Raw genomic sequence first — 20,552 nt, forward strand, 5'->3', positions numbered from 1 at the left:
GCCCTGTTCCTTTAATAGCAAGAGAGAACACCGACACATTTTTTGTCCAATTGAGAAGAGTGATAATAATGTTGGAAAGAAGGGAGGGCGTGAGCTTCACTTCATCAAGGCGGGGCTTTGGTCCAAATAGATTTGGGCAGGGGGCCACTTTTAGGATCCATTTTTTATTACACTACATAGGCAAGTCCAGGGTCCAAGAGGTGTCTGTCTTCCCTCTCTGAAGCGCAAACTGCAAATAGTTTCCTTGCTAGGTAAGGCCAAGCCTATACCGCCCCACAGAGTCCTCCTTGGCGCTTGGCGCTTCCTTGACATCAAAGACAGCCAACCTTCTAGGCCTGGGGCTTAGAGTGCTTCGTTAATCAAAATCACACCCAATGGACCTTGTTTTCTGTTAACCGAGAGTGCGCACCACTGCCTTATTCAGCCTCCCACAAGAAGGAAGAGACACAAGAAAAGTTAAAGTGGTGGTTTGGGATTCTCGGAGCTCTCGCTCTGAACAACTAACTGGTTCAGTTACTTGAGCCCTCGGCCAGCTCGGACGCCGGGCCAGGGGGCGGCCACCGCGCGGAGAGCTCTCGGCGGCCGCGAGATCCCACGGGTGGGGCTGGTTTCTGAGCGAGGGCCAGCTGCCCACCCCGTGGAGGCCCCACATCTCTGGCTAGCCGGCGAGAAAGCCCCTCCTCCCGGGCGGAGACAGCTTCAAGAAGTCGACGCCCGCGTCCTGCCGCGGGGCTGGTACCCAGAGGCCGCCGCCGCCTCGCCGAGTTCTTGTGGCTGCCCGGGCGCGGAGTATGGGACTCTGATGGCCATGGACGGCTACAGGGGCTTCCTGGGGCTGCTGGTGTCGGGGCTACTCGTCGGCTTCCTGTCCGTGATCTTCACCCTCGTCTGGGTCCTCCACTACCGGGAGGGGCTCGGCTGGGATGGGACCGCGCTCGAGTTTAACTGGCACCCGGTGCTTGTGGTCACTGGCTTCGTCTTCATCCAGGGCATCGGTACTGGGCGTCTCTTGGAAAGCGACCGGGAGGGAGGCGCGGGTTGGGGGTCCCCGACCTAGTCCCAACCGAGTGGGGCCGACGTGGTCGAGCGAAGGGGTGAGGGAAGAGCGAGGGGCGCGCGGGCGCCGGGGAGCCGGGGGCGGAGCGCGCCCCCGAGCCGAGTCGGCGGGGCGCGCAGCGGGAGGGAGGTGGGCGTGCTCCGGCGGGGCCGAGCTGGGACTTGGGCCGCCGCGGGCGATCGCGGGAGTGGCGGCGCCGGGGCGGGGCGCCGCGGGGCCCGGGGTTCGCTGTGAGGCGCGTTACGGGGGGCGGCTGGGCACAGCGGCGCGGAGCGGGCGCGGCTCCACCTGCTTAACTCTGCTGCGAGTGGCTTGGACGCAGGGGAGGTGCCAGAGCGCCGTGCGGCCCGCAGGCCACTAGCGCCGGAGAGTCGCCCCCTGTGGGCCGAGCCTGCGCAGTCAGGGGCGCGGAGACTCTCCTAGGCGAGGCCTTTCGTTGGACTTGCTTCAAGTTAGGAGAATTGTAGATTAGGAGAGCGAGGCAATCGGGGGGAAATGGAGGGGCGAGAATCTGCCTCTTCTTGTCTCATCGTCAGCCTGAGTGGAGGGGCTGGTCAGTCGGAAGCTGGGGCATCAGCATCTGGATTCACTCCTCCTAGAGCGTTAGACTCAGTCGAGCCCGAGAAGCTGCCAGGACTCCAGAGGGTGTTTCGCTGCCCTGCCTGGTCATTGGTCAGTCTTGAGCCCAGCGTGTTTTTGTGGCTGTCGACTCGCGAAAGTTCGCTTGCGAGGCCTCCTGTTGGCCGCTGCCGGGAACTCCGGGCAGGAAATGCCCGCAGGCGGCCGGCGACGAGCCCGCTCCGGGCCTGCTTGCTCTGGGCTGAGGCTGGCGCGGCGGGAGGGGTCAGTCCGTGGCGTTTTTTCTTCTCTGAGGTATAATTAATTGACATATAACATTATATTAGTTTCAGGTGTATAACGTGATTCTGTATATATATATATAGCGAAATGTCACAATAAGTCTAGTTTACATCCGTCACCTCACATAGTTATAATTTTTTTTTCTCATGTTGAGAACTTCTAAGATCTACTCTCTTAGCAACTTTCAAATATACAAAACAGTGTTATTAACTGTTGTAACCAAGCTGTACATTACATCTCAAGGACTTATTTATTTTATAGCTGGAAGTTTGTACCTTCACCCATTTCTCCCGCCCACCCCCCTCTGGCAACCACCAATCGCTGGCAGTTTTCATTGTCCTTGCGTAGTGCGGTTCACAGCGCCCTGACAGTTTCCTTGGCTGCTGTTTGGCTGGAGGAACCTCTAGCTAGTGGTGCAGCGCCCTTTATTTGTAACCACTTTCCAAAAAGTGAACTCAAGGCCTTGGCAGAGAAAGTATTTAGAAAAAGAAAGTAGTGGCCTGGGGTTATGTCGCAGAAAGTAATCGAGAGGAGAGGAAGGGGTTCGGAAAGAGGTGCCCACCGGCTGAAGCATCTAGCCTTGCTTCTGAACAGGCTGCCTTTTCTCCACCAATATTTAGCTCTCCACAAGCAACAAAAAAGCTCCGACCTCATTCGTAACAAAAAGATTTTTGTTTCCACTTAAAATTTGGGCTGCAGCCTTTGGAGGGTATGGCTGGCTTTCTTCCACTCTGGGATGTAGTGGGAGACGTTGCTAAAGCCCAGCCTTGGTCTCAAGGCTTCCTGGTATGGGAATTGGCACCGGGGTGTGAGTACTGCTGGCCAGCTAAGTTATTTCGTTGCATAAGACCCAGTTATTTTGCCACTAAACTAAAATGAGAAAAACATACTCAAGTTCCAAAGTCGCTGACATCAGAACTCTTTCCTTCCTGGTGGAGCCCTTAAGTTTGGCCAGAGCTGTCAACACCATCTGTTTGCTTAAAGCAGTAGTAAGTCTCTTCATCTCTTCCAGCCAATGCTTCAGAGCAGCTCCTAATACCAAAATACTTTCCAGAGGTTCTGGAATATCTTCTCATATTTGAGGAAAAGGGAAACTTCCTGACTTACCAAAGGGGAGACAAAGTCACAAAACAATAGCTAACATTTATTGAGTGCTTCCTGTGTGCCCACTAAGGGCATTATTTCACAGGTTTCTAAGAGTAAATGGAAGCACAGAGCAGTTAAGTAACTTACCCACGGAAGTCATATAAGCGTTTTCAGTGGCCTTTTTTCAAGGTTCATTTCTCTGCTTTAATGGCAATATGCCTATTTTCTGTAAAATATTCTTTTTAGAGGCATAAAAAACTTACTTTAAAATATACTTTAAAACTCTTCATGTTAGAGTCCATTACAGTTTTCCTAAAATAATTTCTAATTTCTCTAAACTTTGGAATTTTCTTAATCTGTTTATACTCACTTTTGGGCAAAAATCTGTAAATGGATGTTTTGGAAATTTTCATCTGCTGCTTTTATGCAAACCTTGTTTTCTTTAAGTTTAGTTACTGTATTTGTGTTAGTTTTGGAATGTATGTTCTGTCAACATTACCTATCCTGTTTAGTATTTGGATTCCAGATTTGCAAAGCACTTTAATCACATAATACATCTCATTGACATGAACATAAACTTTTTCATACACATAGGCACATGCATAGTACTCCTGAGTTCCTACAAATCTCGGCCCACCTGTACCTCCTCGCACACAGCAGTAGGAAGGCTCCAGTGGAAGGACTAGGAGTAAATCGTTGACTTTATAGGGCAAGAGGGAAATAACGTATGTTACAGGCCAGCCATGTTATAACAGGCTTTTTTACTGTGTGTAATTGCTTCAGGGAGGAAATTTTTAGGCCGTGGTATTTCAGATTTCTAATAATGAACACAATATAATTTAGTTCTTCTGTGATACACAAATATTTAGAGATGAAGAAGAGAAGGCTGAAGTACAGTTATTACTCTAAGCATAAAATGCTTCACAAATGCAGTATACGAACAGTAAACAATATTTGACGCTGTGTGAGAACAAGTATGAGTCTTTTGAAACACCTTTAAGAAGTAAGCTCCAAAGAAAGCAAGGCTAACATAGAATTTACAAAATAAATCTGTGTGTGAGTGTGTGCGTGCGCGTGCATGCACACACACCAAGTATGTTTTGGAAAATAAGTGTATTCTAAAATAAAGTATAACAGACTATAGGATATCTAAAACTAAAATAAAATTTTAAACTGGTAGGAAATCTAGAGAACATGAATGAGGAAAAGTTTCAGAGAGAACTTTAGAAGAGGCTTTGTGCTTCTCTAAAAGAAATGTTTCCCATGAAATAAGTATACTACCAGGAAATCAGAGAAACAAACCTTGAAAAGAAGGCCACAGAAAAGACTGAAACAAATAAATGCGCTCAAAGTGGCAGTTCACTTTTTTAAAAGGTTCAGCAAGATGGAATCTGTTCTTTAGTAAAAGGTAGAAAATTCAAGTGTATAAATTTAGCTAAAAGAAGTCTCAGCAATTCTATACTCCTTAGTTTTCCATATGCAGAACTCCTTTTACTCTATAAACTGAAGGAAGAGAAATTGAATAGTATAATGATCTCAAGTTGGTTTTGTGAGAGACTATAACTACATTTAAGCAACCTTTAAAAGACTAACAAAGAAACTGAGTAGTTCTTAAAAGGCAGTTGGGATATCCTGTTAATGTATCTAACAGTGACCGAATTCCAAGACCGCTTGAATATATTTGAAAGGGCTCCCGGGTAAAACCTGGCAAAGAAAATAACAGAAAGTGCCCTAAATACCTACTCGAAAACTAGCCTTGGGGACACCATTGGTAATAAACCCTATCAATCTTAGAGAAATGAAGGTTGTTACGAAGCATAAAGAGACAATTCAAGGCAACCCCAAACACGTTTTTTGTTACAAATAAATGCGTGCAGGTCTCTTTATAATGTAACAAATAAAAATGTTTTAGATGTGATTATTTTGCTCACTGTTGTGTCCCCAGCACGTAGAATAATACCTAGAACTAGCACATGGTGGGCCAATAAATAGTTGTTGAATGAATGATTATTTTTGTACCACCAATAAATAGTTAGTAACAAAATGCACTTTTACAGCCACTCATTTGAGTTGATAATAGTAGCATCTAAAGTAAAAGTGCCGTCCCCTCCCCTCAGTGATTTTCCTGTTGAGGCAATTGGGAAGCACTGGTTTAGTAAATCTCAGGGGAGAATGGGCATCATATTTCATTGGAAATGTGTCTTTTCTAAGGCCTCACGCCCTTTGCCATGTTACTGCCTAAGTGCTATCCATGCCTCCTCTTGCCTACCTAAGGACATCACGTCATCAATTCTCCCTTTTTCCTTTTGTATCAAGTTTCTCCCCCATTGGATTATTTCCAACATGTTATAATTTCTATCATTTTAACATCAACTGCACTCTTGATCCCATATTTACCCTACAGCTACTGCCTCATTTCTCTGCTTGCTTTGCCACAGAAATTTCAAAATTTTTGTCGATACCTGCAATCTCCAATTCCTCTCCTATTCTCTCTTGAACCCACTCCAATCAGGCTTTCACTCCACTGCTCTGCCAAAATTGCTCTTAACATATTAAACATTGGCATCCACATTGCTAATTCCAGTGGTCAGTTCTCAGTCCTCATCCTACTTGACCAGAAGGCAGCTTTTGGCATAATTGACCCCTTACTCCTCCTTGGGACGCTTTCTTCACTTGGCTTCCAGGATACCCGACTCTCTTGGCTCTTCTCTTCTCACTGGCTACTCCTTTCAGTGTCCTCCTCGTCTCCCTGGTCACTTAAGATTATAATGCCTGACGCTTAGTCTTCTGACCACTTCTCCTTTCTTGATACACTCATTCTCTTGGTGATCTCATCCAGTCTCGTGGCTTTAAAATACATTCACTGAACCCCCCTATATTTATATTTTCAGCCTGCATCTTCCCTGAACTCCAGACGCCAATATCCATCTGTCTACTCAGAGTCTCTACTTGGATGTTAAATAGACATATCCAAGTAAGTCTCAACTCTTGATCTTCCTCACACCCCTAAAACCACTCCTCCCATGGGCTTCCCCATCTTAGTAAATGGCAACTTCATCCCTCTAGATGTTCATGACAAAACTATACAGTCATCCTTGATTCTTCTTTTTCTTCCAGTCTTCCATTCAGTCCATCAGAAAATTGTGTAGACTCCAAATTTAAAATACAGTATTATCCAAATTCTGACCACTATTTTAATTATTTCTTTATTGTCTGTCTTCTCCTACTAGAATGTGAGCTCCCTGAGGGGAGGAGTTTTTTCCGTTTTCTTCACTGCTGTATCCATGGTGTGTAAAATGTTACCTAACACGTAATAGGCGTTCAATAAATATTTACTAAATTAATGAAAGTTTGGCCAACCCTTTAAACCAAGGGTCATACCTACAAGGACAGCATATAAAGCAAATAGGTGAAGTGGATTGGGTCTGTAGCACCAACCAGGGTGTCATCCTGGGTTCAACTAAACATTCAGACACACAAGACTACCAGGACCACACTGGGCACCAGTCTACTCAGAAGGATATAGGACAGGAACTAGCACTTGCTGACAGGGCAGCATTGGGCACTTCTCCTCAGCAGACATCCTTGTAGCAAGAGTCCATGTAGCAGTCCACATAGCCTTCCATAAGCTATCCTCCCCTCAGGTGACAGCTCAGGCACTGGGCGATGAGATCTGCATTGGTGGATCAGGGCTTAAGGTCCCTATGCCCCAACGAGAACCAATATCTCTTGTAATACTCTATAGGCCTGGTTTCCAGTGCCTCTGCAAGGAATACATAGTAGTTGAATAGTGGGCCCCCAAAAGATATGTCCAAGTCTTAATTTCATGGACCTGTGAATGTTACCTTAGCATCTTTGCAGATGTAGTTAAGGATTTCAAGATGAGATCATCCTGGATTTAGGGTGGGCCCTAAATCCCGTGACTGTTGTCCTTATAAGAGAAAAGAGAAGGAGATTTGAGACAGACACACAGAGAGGAAGGCCATGTGAAGACGGAGGCAGAGATTGGAGTGATGTGTCTACAAGGCAAGGAACACCAAGAATTGCCAGCAGCCACCAGAAGCTAGGAGACAGGTATGGAATGGATTCTCCCTCAGAGCCTCCAGAAGGAAGCAGTCCCACCAACACCTTGATTTTGGACTTCTGGCCCCCAGAAATGTGAGAGAATACCTTTCTGTTGTTTTAAGCCACTCAGTTTTTGGTAATCTGTTATGGTAGTCCTAGGAAAACAGTACAAGATATAGCAGTTACCACTCCACTATGGAAAGCCCAAAGTATGGCATTCTCATCAGGTATGTATAGATTTTTCATTGTTCCTCCCAGTCTAGACACAGTTTGCCAATAGGGTTATTTTTATTATAAGAAATGTTGCCTAATAACATTGATGACAAACCACTTTATCTGTTTACTAGTACAGTTAACCAAAGGTCAGATCCTTGGGCAGCAGGGTTTGGGTGCATGCCTTGTTTGAGGGATGGGTACTGTAGGGAATTGGAGAGTGCCTACTCCTGGCAAAATAGGAAAGCTCTATTTAGCTCCAGCAGGTTGTGGCTATATGGGGCTGCCAGCCCAAGGTGGCCAGAGCTTCCCATTTTCCAAGAGAATCCAGATTTTTAATAACTGGTTCAAGCTAAAGTAAACAAGCCACAAAACCAAAATAAAACCACCCAAACATTGTGCTGATCAAATAAAACATATCTGTGGACCAAATCCAATCCATACCTTCCAGTTTACAAGTGACTTCTGCTAGGGTTTTCTGTCTTGACTTTGTGGGATTTTCAAATTTTCCCTTAAAAAATTGAACAATCTTCCCATTTAAGAAAGAGAGACCAGAGATCTTTGTTATAACTTTTTTTCTTCCTATAGAAACTTTCTTAAACGGTCAAAACAGGCTTTGAAATGAATGTACAGACTTCGGCTGTACTTTTCTAAGTTCATTCGTTTGTTCCTTCATTGAGTTCTTTCATATATTATCCTATTTATTTAATTAGCATACATTCATTAAGCACTTACTGTATGCCAGATATTGTGTAAAACAAATGGGTAAGATGTAGCCCCATCTACAAGCTGTTCTGATTTGAGTTTATTAGAGCTGAGTTATGGTTTTCTTTTAGAGAACCTAGGCCTTAAATATTTAGAGCTAGCTGGGACGTGAAGTTCAGCTCCTCATTTTAGAGATCAAACGTCTGCCCAGGGTGAGACCACTGGGTGATATCAGAACCAGTACTATTTCTAATCTGTCATAACATTGATATGAGACACAAGAAAATACAGCTGATGTTTCTAACAACTCAGAATTCCTGGATATTTGTAAATGTTTAGCCAATTAATTGAATTTTTCTCTTTTCATACACTATTTGGTACCAAGTAGCTGCCTTTGTGAGGATTTCAGTCACTTCAAAGAGATACTTGTAGTGCCAAGATGCTAAAACAAATCTTCCAAATCATCTGAATCTCTTCCTTCATTTTGATTCTCCACAGGTTTTTGTTTTCGTGATACTCATGCTATGAGACAGTTTGAATGCACAGGCATGTTTCAAAGCTCAGATTCTCTTTGGTAGCCACTGCAGGAATCTTTTCAAGAAGTTTCTTTAAAGAGGGTTCTCTGCTTTTACATTTAAACTTGAGGTCCTTTAGATAGAGTCTGGTAAACTCTTGTGTGCACAGGGAAGTGAATTGTTAAAGCTTGATAATCCTTCTCTGAACATTCAACCAAGGAGGGCAAAATAATACTTTATTCAAAGAGTTAAGAAAAGTGTAATGAGCACACCATATTTAAGTAAAATTTTTATGTGTTTTAAAGTTTCAGTGTACTTTGAACTCAATAACTTACCCTTATTTTATTTTTGGGTTCACTTAAAGCTTACCTAAAGCTGTTAAGTGGGTCCAAGGGCAGAGTACTTTTTACTTATTTGAAAGGACCCTTTGGTCTTACATGAAGTAACACTTAGGTCAGCAGTACAAATTGTCTTGAGTTTTTGATTCATGCATTTTTAAAGAGCATCTGCTCATTTGCTGGGGAACACTGAATGAATTACTGCACTTTATTAAAATTTATTTATTTATTCAACACATACTGAGTTCCTACTATGTGCCAGGCTCTGTGCTAAGTGCTGGATATTATGGTAAACAAGATAGATGTGTGCCTACCCTCATGAATCACAAGATGTAAACAGAAAAACATAGAGTCAAATTGCTTTCTATGCTTGGGGACATTTCTCTCCCTCCAACTGCCCGTCTCCCCACGTACACTTGGACACATTCTGAATTTGCATTGCTTGCTGTAAGACAAACTTGTATATATAGATAGTTTTGTAATGGTACATGGATGGAAAGCTGGTGTCAAACCAGAGATTACATCTTAGAGAATATATATTTTCACAGATTGCTGATTTGAATATGCAGCTAGGAGCTGAGAAATTTCCTAATAATTAAATTCAAATTCAAGTTACTGTATTTTCCTCTTAATTGTCCAAGGAATAATTATACGCAGGTATTCCTTCTTTCCTTCCTCCTTTCTCCCTTCCTTCTTTTTTATCACAATAACATGTTCCACTATCAATAATTTTTCTTTTAAAAACATTTAAAATGGGGGCCGGCCCAGTGGCGCAAGCGGTTAAGTGCGCGTGCTCCGCTGCGGCGGCCCGGGGTTCGCCGGTTTGGATCTGGGCGTGTACCGCCGCACCGCTTGGCAAGCCATGCTGTGGTGGCGTCCCATATAAAGTGGAGGAAGATGGGCGCGGAGGTTAGCCCAGGGCCAGTCTTCCTCAGCAAAAAGAGGATTGGCAGATGTTAGCTCAGGGCTGATCTTCCTCACAAAAAAAAAAGATTTAAAATGTATTTCTCACATGTATATGTTCATATTTCCCTTCATTGTCTAGGGAAAAATAGTCTTGCCAACTAGGGCCTCTTAACAGAAAACCTCTGTTTCAGTCACAAGTAGCTGTTTGATACCATTTCCCTTCCTCATGGGCTTATGAAACCCTTTTATTCCTTCCCACTGAACCTCAGGAATGGTGTCTAGGTAAGTGCCAAGCCAAAGAAGCAAGAAATATTTAAATTCCACTCTCCAGGCAGTTTTTATAATGATTGAGAATAGCTTCTTGTTTAAGAAATGTGGTTTGATTTGTTAAGGTTGCCCTTTTCTCCTGAAGTCCACCATATTTTGGTTATTTACACATTTTTAGAAGCATGTAAACACCATATGCAAATGCAACATTTTACAGTTAGCCTTCATTTCTCCTGAGAGCGTTTTGAAGCATATTCAACTATCCAGCAGAACTTCTATGTAGGCAGGATAGAAGCTGAAAACTCCATGCCAGACTCATAAGAGAGCCCCTCAGATTTCCACAAGCTGCCTACTTGGTAGTTGAGACTAACTGGCTATTGGCTTTGCAAGCTTACAAAAATATTGTTTTAATTTTAACACTATTATGTACTCTTTCAACCATACAGAAAATAATGTAACAGATCCCCAGGTACTCACCACCCAGACAACACAGATATTAAGATTTTTGCCAACGTAAAAATTTATAAGCTAGAACTTAGAACTTAGGTAGGAATAAAGATAAGGCAGGGTGATGGAGGGGAGAGGTTGGAGGTAGGCACCCCAACTTGAGCAAGAAACTAAAAAGAGAAATAGAAAAACTCTAAACTAGACCCAGGGACCAAAAGTACATAATTGTCTGGGCCCATTTTGATCAGAGGCAAGCACCTCCTGCTTCAGAAGCCTCTCGGGGCTTACTCTTCTGGTAATATGACAGGGTTGTATTGATAACCCCAAATCATCAATGAAAGATTGAATTGTGTTCCATTCATGCTACTGCAAGAAGCAAAGCTAGTGTGCAACCAATTTGAAAAACAAACACATCCTGAGTATTTCCTTTTTGTATATAGGTGTTCAGGTTCATTCATCTAAGATTCCTTCCCCCAGGGTGGAGCTTGGCTGATATGATGATGATGATAACAATAATAATATTAATTTCAGAACACTAATGGAGACTGAGCCAGCTACTTCACCTCTCTCTGCCTCAGCTTCCTCCTCTGCACAATGGTAATAATAATTGTACTTCCTTCACAGAGTTGAGGTGAGAATTAAAATCTAAACATGTAAAGCACTTAGCAAGGTGCCTGCTACTGAACAAGGGCTCAGTTTGTGTGTGTGTGTGTGTGTGTGTGTGTGTGTGTATGAGTGTGTGTAATAAATGAAGCTAAACCAGGAGAGGGGGAGATGTGTTATTAGGTCTTCATATGTTGCACATTTTTATTTTACTACTACCTGATGACAGATTGCAAAAGGCTCCACTGTGTGCATAAAAGCTCACTAAGTCATTGAGTAAAGAGGCATTTGCTTTCTTTGAAAACTAGAGAATCCTGTAGAGTGTGCCATGGAATCATCAGAGGAGAAAAGTATGAGGAGGGGAAACCACAGTGTTTGAGTTGACATCAATTGATTTCTTGCTTTGACAGTCTGCAAAAAGTGCTTTAAAAATATTAAGGATCACATCCACAAATAAATAAAACTGGTGAAATCTGAGTAAGGTCAGTGGACTATAGTGATGTCAGTTTCCTGGTTGTGATATTGTACTGTAGTTATGTAAGATGTTACCATTGGGAGAAACAGTGTAAAGAATATATGTGATCTCTCTGTATTTCTTAAAACTGCGTGTGAATCTACAATTAGCTCAAAATAAGAGTTAAAAAAAAATAATTATGGAACTACATACTTTGAGCCCAAGGCTCTTTTTGGCTCTGGGAATACAAGGAGAAACAGCAAGTCACATTCCTGCCCCCAGAGAGGGTGAAGTAGGGATGAGAAGGGGCCTTGAAGTAGCTTTTAAAAGTATACCTGTAAGGTGTTGCATTAAATGGTTTGAAAAGATTCATTGAATATAGAAATGATTATCCAAAAAAGTCTCCATGTTCTCAAGGGAATATAATCAGTCAACATTTATAAGATACTCATATGAGCACTAAAATTAGTAAGTAGCAATCTGTCAGAGTTTGGATTAGATAAAAGGAATACTGTCCTAATGGTGAGAGCTGTCAAGAGTTGCAAAGGAACCAAAGAGTAGGAAGATTGACATCTTGTGCTGAAAGCTTTAAAGAGGCTGAATTGACATCTGTCTTTGTAGATTTAGATGTGTTTCTGCCTGAAAATGGACTGGATAATCCCTTACATTCTGATGATCCTATGAAGTTTTATATATTCAAATAATAAATGTCTTTGGTGGGAAGAGGCGCTTTCTTTTTTCTTGCTGGAATTAAGAAATATGCATGATACACTGTGGATAGTGGAATGCATCTTCCAAGGAAGTATTCTTTAAACTTTTCAATCTGCTACACATTTCCAGATATCTAAATTTTCCCTGACATGAATTGGAGGGGTTGGGATGGGGGTGAGTAGGGGCAGGATATTGTCTTCAGAACAAAAATTAATTGCATGCTGGTTAAGGTGGCCATATAATCTATTGCTTAAACCAGGATACACAAAAAAACTCTTTTAAAAAACCTTTTTGTTGAAATTTAATCTACATGCAGAAAGGTGTATATATAAATGTATAGCTTAATGAATCTTCCCTCAGTGAACACCTATGTAACCAGCACCCAGACCGAGAAACAGAATATTAGCAGGAGCCTAGAAATCCCTTGTGTGCGTCCCTTCCAAGTAGCTATACCCCTTCATTACAACCACTATCCTGGGGGCAACCACTATCCTGACTTTTCTTATTGCAGAGATGAGTTTTGCCTGGTTTTTTTTTTTTTTTTTGCTGCGGAAGATTGGCCCTGAGCTAACATCTGTGCCAATCTTCCTCCATTTTGTATGTGGGATGCCACCACAGCATGGCTTGATGAGCGGTATGTAGGTCCATGCCCAGGATCCAAACCTGCGAACCCTGGGCTGCTGAAGTGGAGAGCACAAACTTAACCACTACGCCACTGGGCCAGCCCCAGAGTTTTGCCTGTTTTTATACATCATATAAATTGAATCATCCAGTCTATACTTGTTGATGTCTGGTTTCTTGGGATTGACATTAGGCATTGATCCATATTGTTGGGTGAAGTTCTTGTTATAGATCATTCATTCTCTTTGCTGTGTATTATTCTGTGGTTTGAATATATCACAATTTATTTATTCTTTCTATTGATAATAGGCATTTGGGGAGTTTCCAGGTTTTGGTCACTATACATAGTGCTGCTAATAATATTCTAGTACATGTCTTTTGGTGAACATATGTACATATTTCTTTTGAGCATATACCCAGGAGTGGAATTGCTGGATTGTAAAGTATCCGTAAGTTTAGCTTAAGTAGATACTGCTAATTTTCCAAATTGTTCTCATTTAAACTCTCATCAGCAGAACATGAGAGTTCTAATTGTTCACATCCTCTCCAATATTGGTATTTTCCGTATTTAGCCATTTAGATGTGTGATAGGGCTATTCTCATTTAGTTTTAATTTGCATTTCTGTGTTGACTATTGAAGTTGATATCTTTCTTATGTTTATAGGCCACTTGGATATACTCTTGTCTATTTAAATCTTTTTGCATATTTTTCTATTCCTTAGTCTGTCCTTTTTTTAAAAAAATCAAACTAAGACACTTATACAAAGAAACTAGATCATAAGATTAAGAACTTAGTTTTGGATGTGTTAAGTTTGAGACATTTGGGAGACATCTGTGGGAGATGTCAAGAAGCCATTGGATTATGTGGTTCTAGAGTTCAGTAGAAAGTTCTGGGCTGGAGACATAAATTTTGGAGTCTCTGCCATGTAGGTAGCATTTCAGTGAAAGAGTGAATGAGATCACCTGCACAGAGTGTAGGGGGAGGAGAAAGTCCTAGGACAGAGCCTGTGGGCCACCAAGTTTCATTCACAAGTTGGGAGTAAAGAAGATGCCAGCAAAAGAGCCCAAGAAGAAACCACTAAGAGGCAGGGAAGAGGGGAGACGCTGAAGAGAAAAGAGTTTCATGGAAGGGAGTGTTCAGTTTGCCAAACTGTTCATCTCGTGTTGATTTAAAAACACACACATTCGTACATTCTGTCCCTTTTTGTCTCTCCCTAGCCATCATCGTATACAGACTGCCATGGACCTGGAAATGCAGCAAGTTCCTGATGAAATCCATCCATGCGGGGTTAAACACCGTTGCTGCCATTCTTGCAATAATTTCTCTGGTGGCCGTTTTTGATTACCACAATGCCAGGAGTATCCCCAATATGTACAGCCTGCACAGCTGGATTGGACTCATAGCTGTCATACTCTACATGTTACAGGTCGGTGTCTCAGTATATTTATAAACAATATATAAAAAGTAAAACCATCAGATACTGTAGATGTTTTCTATGCATTCATAGTTTCTTGGAAATCATCTTATTCCCACTAGTCCTTGTTATATTTCTTGCCATTATATTTTCCCTTGAGGGGGCACCAGAACTGCAGAACTCACAGTCTGTGAGATTTTAAATATGGACATACGTATGTAGGGAAATTGCCACTGTTTGAACTTTAAGTTCCGTGTGCTGAGTAAACTAGCATAGGCAAGAGCTATAGATTTCTTTCCCACATTCTCTGTCACTTCTATTTTCTAGTTTAACTTTATGAGTGAAGAGATGAATTTACATCTCTTTGTTAGATTTTGAAGGCTCAGTGATTATTTTATTTTTCCTGTATCTTCTCTTTACTTATTAAAAACACATACTCTTGAGAGCTTTGTATTTAAACAGTAAGTTAACAGAGTGTGATAGAGATCTGGCTGTTCTAGGTCGCTAAAGTAAAGGCTAACTTTGAGTCTCTTTGGTGTTAACCACGTTTGTTGAAAAATCTTTTTAAACTGTGTCGACTCACTTTCCTTCCTTAGTTAGTACAGTATACGTCCAGCTACCTGATTGGGACATCATCGTGAACTTTATTTTTCTGTGGATATAGGAGAAGTAAGAAACTGGAGTGAATCCACAAAACCCCAAGGCATATCTTAAAATATATGAATGTATGACCTCTTAAAAAAAGGACCTCTTACCAGTCATTTATTTACCATCTTTCTTCTTCTTAAAGAAAGGCTTTTAAATAAAGCTAATGGCAGAGGTGAAACTCAGGCCCAGGTCTGTCCAGGTCCTGGGCCCTCCCCACAAGCACTTGGTTCCGCTGTTTCCACAATGTCCCCACGATCACTCAGCCTGTATTGGAGCATCCTTAGTGGAGGGCTGTACCTCTGAGCAACAGAGTGGAAACCACCCAAACTCTACATAGCTTCCATATGAGAAGGTTCTGTGGTTCTCAGTACAGTAGTTACAATGGACTGAATAAAATATCTTTACTGAGTTAGTTATATGCCAAGGCATTCTCTGAACATCTGAAAAAATATGCACCAGAACCTTAACAGTGATGACCTCTAGGTGGCTGGATCCAGTTGATTATTTTTCTTTTCACTTTCTATATCTTCTAAACACACGTGCATTTCTTCTATAATCATCATGATCATAATAAAAGCTTTTAAAGCTAAAAAAAAGCTTTCTACACCAGAAATACCTTTTAATCTAGGTTTTCTAAAAACCAACTTATACTCTGCTCTGTACCTTAATATGTAAAATCAAGAAATTTCCTATCTAGGAATTAGCAAAAAAAGAGAATACTTATTCAGAAACCTATGGGTCTTAGCTAAAATAGTTCTTAGAGGAATATACGCTTACATGCTTTTATTATTTTTTTGTGGAGGGGACTTAAAACACATAAACTAAGTATACACTTAAGAAACTAGAGGAGAGCAGCAAAAGACACCAAGAAAATAAAGACAAAAAAAAAAAAATTCATGAACAGTTGTATTAGTTTTCTAGTGTTGCTGTAACAAATTACCAGAAACTTAGTGGCTTAAAACAACACAATTTTGTTACCTCACAGTTTCTGTACATCAGAAATCCAGGTTGGCTTGACTGGTTTCTCTGCTCGAGGTCTCACAAGGCCAAAATCAAGGTGTTGGCCAGCCTGGGCTCTTATGGGGAGGCTTTGAGTTAGAATCAGCTAGCAAGCTAATTCAGGTTATTGGCAGAATCCAATTCCTTGTGGTTGTAAGACTGAGATCCCCATTTCCTCACTGGCTGTCAGCTGAGGGTTGTCCTTAGCTCTTATAGTCCTCTCTCTGCTCCTTGCACATGGCCCCCTCTATCTCAGAGCCAGCAACGGTGCATTGAATCCATCTCACTGGCTTGCAATCTCTCTGACTTCTCCTTCCTCCTCGTCTTTTCTTCCTCCAGCTAGAGAAAGTTCTCTGCTTTTAAAAGGGCTCATGTGATTAGATTGGGCTGCCCATATAATCCAGGATTATCCTCAATCATAAGATCTGGAACCTTAATTACATCTGCAAAGTGTCTTTTGCCATATAACATAACATATTCACAGCTTCCAGGGATGAGGGCATGGACATCTTGGGGGATGGGGCATGATTCAGCCTACTACAACTATAAATAAAAAATAGGAGAAATTATAAATGAAATGCAAAGCTGGTTCTTTAAAAAACTAAAATAAAATAGATAAACCATTGCAATCCTGATTGAGAAAAAACAACATTCAGAATGAGAAAGAAATATAATCATAGGCACAAATAATATTTTAAAATTAGGACAAATTATTAAATTTTAATATATGGTAATATATTTAAAAATCTTAAAGAAAGAAAAAAGGATTATTTTCATACCAAATATAGACTACCAAATTTGATCCAAGAAGAATCAGAAAACCTAAATAGACCAATAACATTAGAAGAAATTAGTAAGGTCATTTGAAATCTATCACGAAAAAAGGCATCAAGTCCAGATTGTTTTCTACCTTTGAACTTCAAGGAACAGATCCTTTAAACTATTCCAATACATTGGGAGAAAAGAAACTCCTCTTAGATGTGACTCCATTGTGCACTATATACTTCCACATCTGAAGTGGTGGCTCTGATGTTTACCAACATCCAACAGCAAACATCAGCTTAAACTGTGAAATACTAAAGACATTTCCATTAACATAATAAATAAGACATTGATGCTTGCTACCATTGTCATTCAACTTTGTTTTAGAGGTTTTAGCTAATATACAAGATAATGAAAAAAATCTGTATAAATAGTAGAGACTTTGTGATTCTTTATTTCTGTTTACAGATCATATAATGTATGTCTAGAAACCCAAGAGACAACTAGAAGTAATAAGTGAGTTGGAAAGGTGGCTGGATATAACATAGCCACACATAATTCAATAACTTTTGCCTATACTAGAAATTACGACTTAGAATAAGAAGTAGAATCCATTTATAATATGGATAAAAAACTATAAAATACTTAGGAATAAATTAAACAATGAAAATATAAGATCTATGTGTAGAATATGTAAAATACTATAAAATCTTACTAGAAAACATGGTATGGTTAGAAAGATACCATGTTACTGAAAAAGAAAAATTAATATAAAAATAATCTTTCCCTCTCCAACTAATGTTTATGTTTAATATATTTTTAAGTCCAATGGGAGTCTTAAACTTTATGTAGAATAACAAATATCTAAGGATAACCTAGAAAATTTTGAAAGAGAAGTGAAGGGAGACTTGCCTTATTCAAAGCAAGTTAGTAACACAGGAATAAACAAAATACATTCATGGAAAGAATAGAGAGGACCGAAACAATCCAACTATGCATGAGAGCTTTTTCTATGACACAATGGTATTTCGATTTAGTGAGGAAAGAATGTTTATTTAATAAATGTTACCATCATAATTGGCTATCCATTTGGAAGAAACCAAACAAAGAAAAAGACTGTACATCACACACACACACAAAAAGATTCCAGATAGATTAAAGGTCTAACTTTAAAAAAACCAAAGCGAAGGAAAAGAGAAAAATACAATTAAGAAGCATATAACCTGTATAATCTGAGGTAGGGGAGGCCATTAGGTTGACAATAAATCCAGAAGCCATAAAGAAAAGAAAGACATATTTGACTACATAAAAATTTTAAAAATTATTTATGACAAAAGATATCAAAATCGACAGAAACTACACAAAGAGATATGGGGAGTAATCAAGTCATGTGTTAAGGGTTAATATGTTCAATTTACAAAACAACTCCTAAGAATTAATAATAAGGGCCGGCCCTGTGGCTTAGCGGTTAAGTGCGCACGCTCCGCTACTGGTGGCCCGGGTTCGGATCCCGGGCGTGCACCGACGCAACGCTTCTCCGGCCATGCTGAGGCCGCGTCCCACATACAGCAACTAGAAGGATGTGCAGCTATGACATACAACTATCTAGTGGGGCTTTGGGGAAAAAAAGGAGGAGGATTGGCAATAGATGTTACCTCAGAGCCGGTCTTCCCCAGCAAAAAGAGGAGGATTAGCATGGATGTTAGCTCAGGGCTAATCTTCCTCACAAAAAAAATAAAACAAAAAATAAAAATAAAAAAAAAAGAATTAATAATAAAAAGGCAACCTAATAGAAAAATGAACAGAAGATTTGAACAGGCAGTTCAAAGAAGAAAAAATTAAATCACCAATAAGCATATGATAAAATGTCCAACCTACTAAGAAGTTAGGGAAATGTAAATTAAAACAACAAGAAAATACCGTTTTCCCCCATAAGACTGACAGAACAACAACAGTGATGTTCATTGCTGGCCTGGATGTGAGTTAGAGGGTGCTCTCTTACATTGCTGATGGGGAAGTGAATTGTCACCAAATTTTAGGGAAGTAGTTTCTTAATATCTATTGACTTTTTAAAATATGCTTACCCCTTAACCTAGCAATCCCACGTTTGGGGGGAGCAGAAATAAAATACTATACTTCACATAAGAAACTCTAAAAAGGAGTTTTAGTGCAGCATTGTTTGTACAGGCAGGAAATGAGAAACAACCTAAATGTCCATCAATAAGGGAAGAGTTAAATAATTTGTGGTAAATCCATCTCGGATATTTCACAGCTGTTACAAAGAATGTAGCTATGTCTACTGACCAAGAGTGAAATCATGATATGTTCTTCAGTATAAAAAATACTGAAGAGTAATGTGTATAGTAAAATGTCATTTTTGGAAACAAAAGAAAAAAAAAGAAAGAAAGGGAAAAAGCATACATGTGTAGATATGTAAAGAAAGGTATGGGAGACTATACCAGACTGCTACCATTGTGAGAATGGGTGGGATTGGTTGGGGGTTATTAAATTTTAAAATATATCTTGTTTGACTTGCTTGAACATGTGGCTCTTTTGTTCTTAATATAAGCAAATCACATGTTACATAAAAATCATATATACTTAATTTTTAAAACTAAATACGCAAACTGTGTCCCCTCACCACACGTGGTGAATACTCATGTCATGCTCGGTGCCTTCTGGTTGTTTATTCAGGAACCAGTTGAACAGATTCCTATTCCTATTCTGGGAAAGATGCCTACCTTCCGGCTTTATTCCTTTGTTGCATAAAAGCCATTTTTAGGTTATTTGCATTGCTTCTCCACAGAAGTATAGAACAGGTGTGCCTCAGGAAGAAATTAAATGAAAACCTTTATTTCCCAGTGGAAGGAAACAATTCTAAGCTTGCTTTCCTCACTTTTAATAGGAGCTAAGCTCCTTTCTTCTTATGATTTACAAAGATTCCTCCTCCTTATTCTTAGTTGCAAAAATTCGTGAGCCACAAAAATATGCTTTGACAGAGATGTGCTTTAGTCACATTTCTTAGGTTCAAAAAAAAGGGGAAGCAGTGTCTATTTCTGAATCAAGCCAAATTCTCTGTAAGTGGAGGTTCTTTTTCTCCTGGGTGGAGAACAGGAAGTTCTCCCCCTCTCTCCGGGCAGCTGCGCCAGCCTGCTTGCTACTCTCGCTTACACAGCCACAACTGCTGTGCACTTCAGTCGCAAAGTATAATTGCATGCAGACCATTCATGCCAGTTTGTGAGGTCAGTTTGCACTCTCCCCAAGTCCAACTCAAGAAACAAACCTACCAGGGTATGAAGAGCATGGGAGAGATTGTCAAGATCCGATCTCCTCACCTCAACGCTGTTGGGGTTTGGTTTAGCCAATATATGTAAAATGAAGATTTACCTGCCAAGTTAAGCCAGTGTCCACATTGTTTCAGTAAATAAAGAAAGGAGGGGAGCGGGGAGGCAAGCAACAAAAGAACACAACCAAAAAAAACCTGAAAGGTCTTCACCATTCCTCATGTTGATCTATGGATTGTAAAGCATTTCAAGTATAGAATTCATTCCTACTTGTAAGATCTAGCCTCTGGAGAGGTTTTTTGTTTTGTTTTGTTTTTTTTGGTGAGGAAGATCAGCCCTAAGTTAACATCTGATGCCAATCCTCCTCCTTTTTGCTGAGGAAGAGCGGCCCTGGGCTAACATTCGTGCCTATCTTCCTCCAGTTTGTATGGGACGCCACCACAGCATGGCTTGACAAGCGGTGCATGAGTGCGCACCCAGGATCCAAACCTGCGAACCCTAGGCCACCACAGCGGAGCATGCGCACTTAACTGTTGCGCCACCAGGCTGGCCCCGAGTGGAGTTTTTAAAAAACAAACTATATGTACGTATATAG

General features: G+C 40.7%; 1 protein-coding gene across 1 annotated transcript in view; it reads left to right on the plus strand.

The window, feature by feature from the left end:
• The first annotated feature begins 686 nt into the window (after positions 1-686).
• The window catches only part of CYBRD1 (cytochrome b reductase 1), a 32,904-nt gene continuing 13,038 nt past the window's right edge, over positions 687-20,552 (plus strand). The window contains exons 1-2 of the mRNA XM_004428198.3: positions 687-995; positions 14,068-14,276. Of these exons, the coding sequence (XP_004428255.1) occupies positions 803-995; positions 14,068-14,276 (402 nt within the window). The 5' untranslated portion in view covers positions 687-802. The remainder of the gene's footprint in view (positions 996-14,067; positions 14,277-20,552) is intronic.

This window comes from Ceratotherium simum, chromosome 9, assembly GCF_057802395.1.
Source record: "Ceratotherium simum simum isolate JZ-2026a chromosome 9, ASM5780239v1, whole genome shotgun sequence".
Classification (NCBI taxonomy): domain Eukaryota; kingdom Metazoa; phylum Chordata; class Mammalia; order Perissodactyla; family Rhinocerotidae; genus Ceratotherium; species Ceratotherium simum.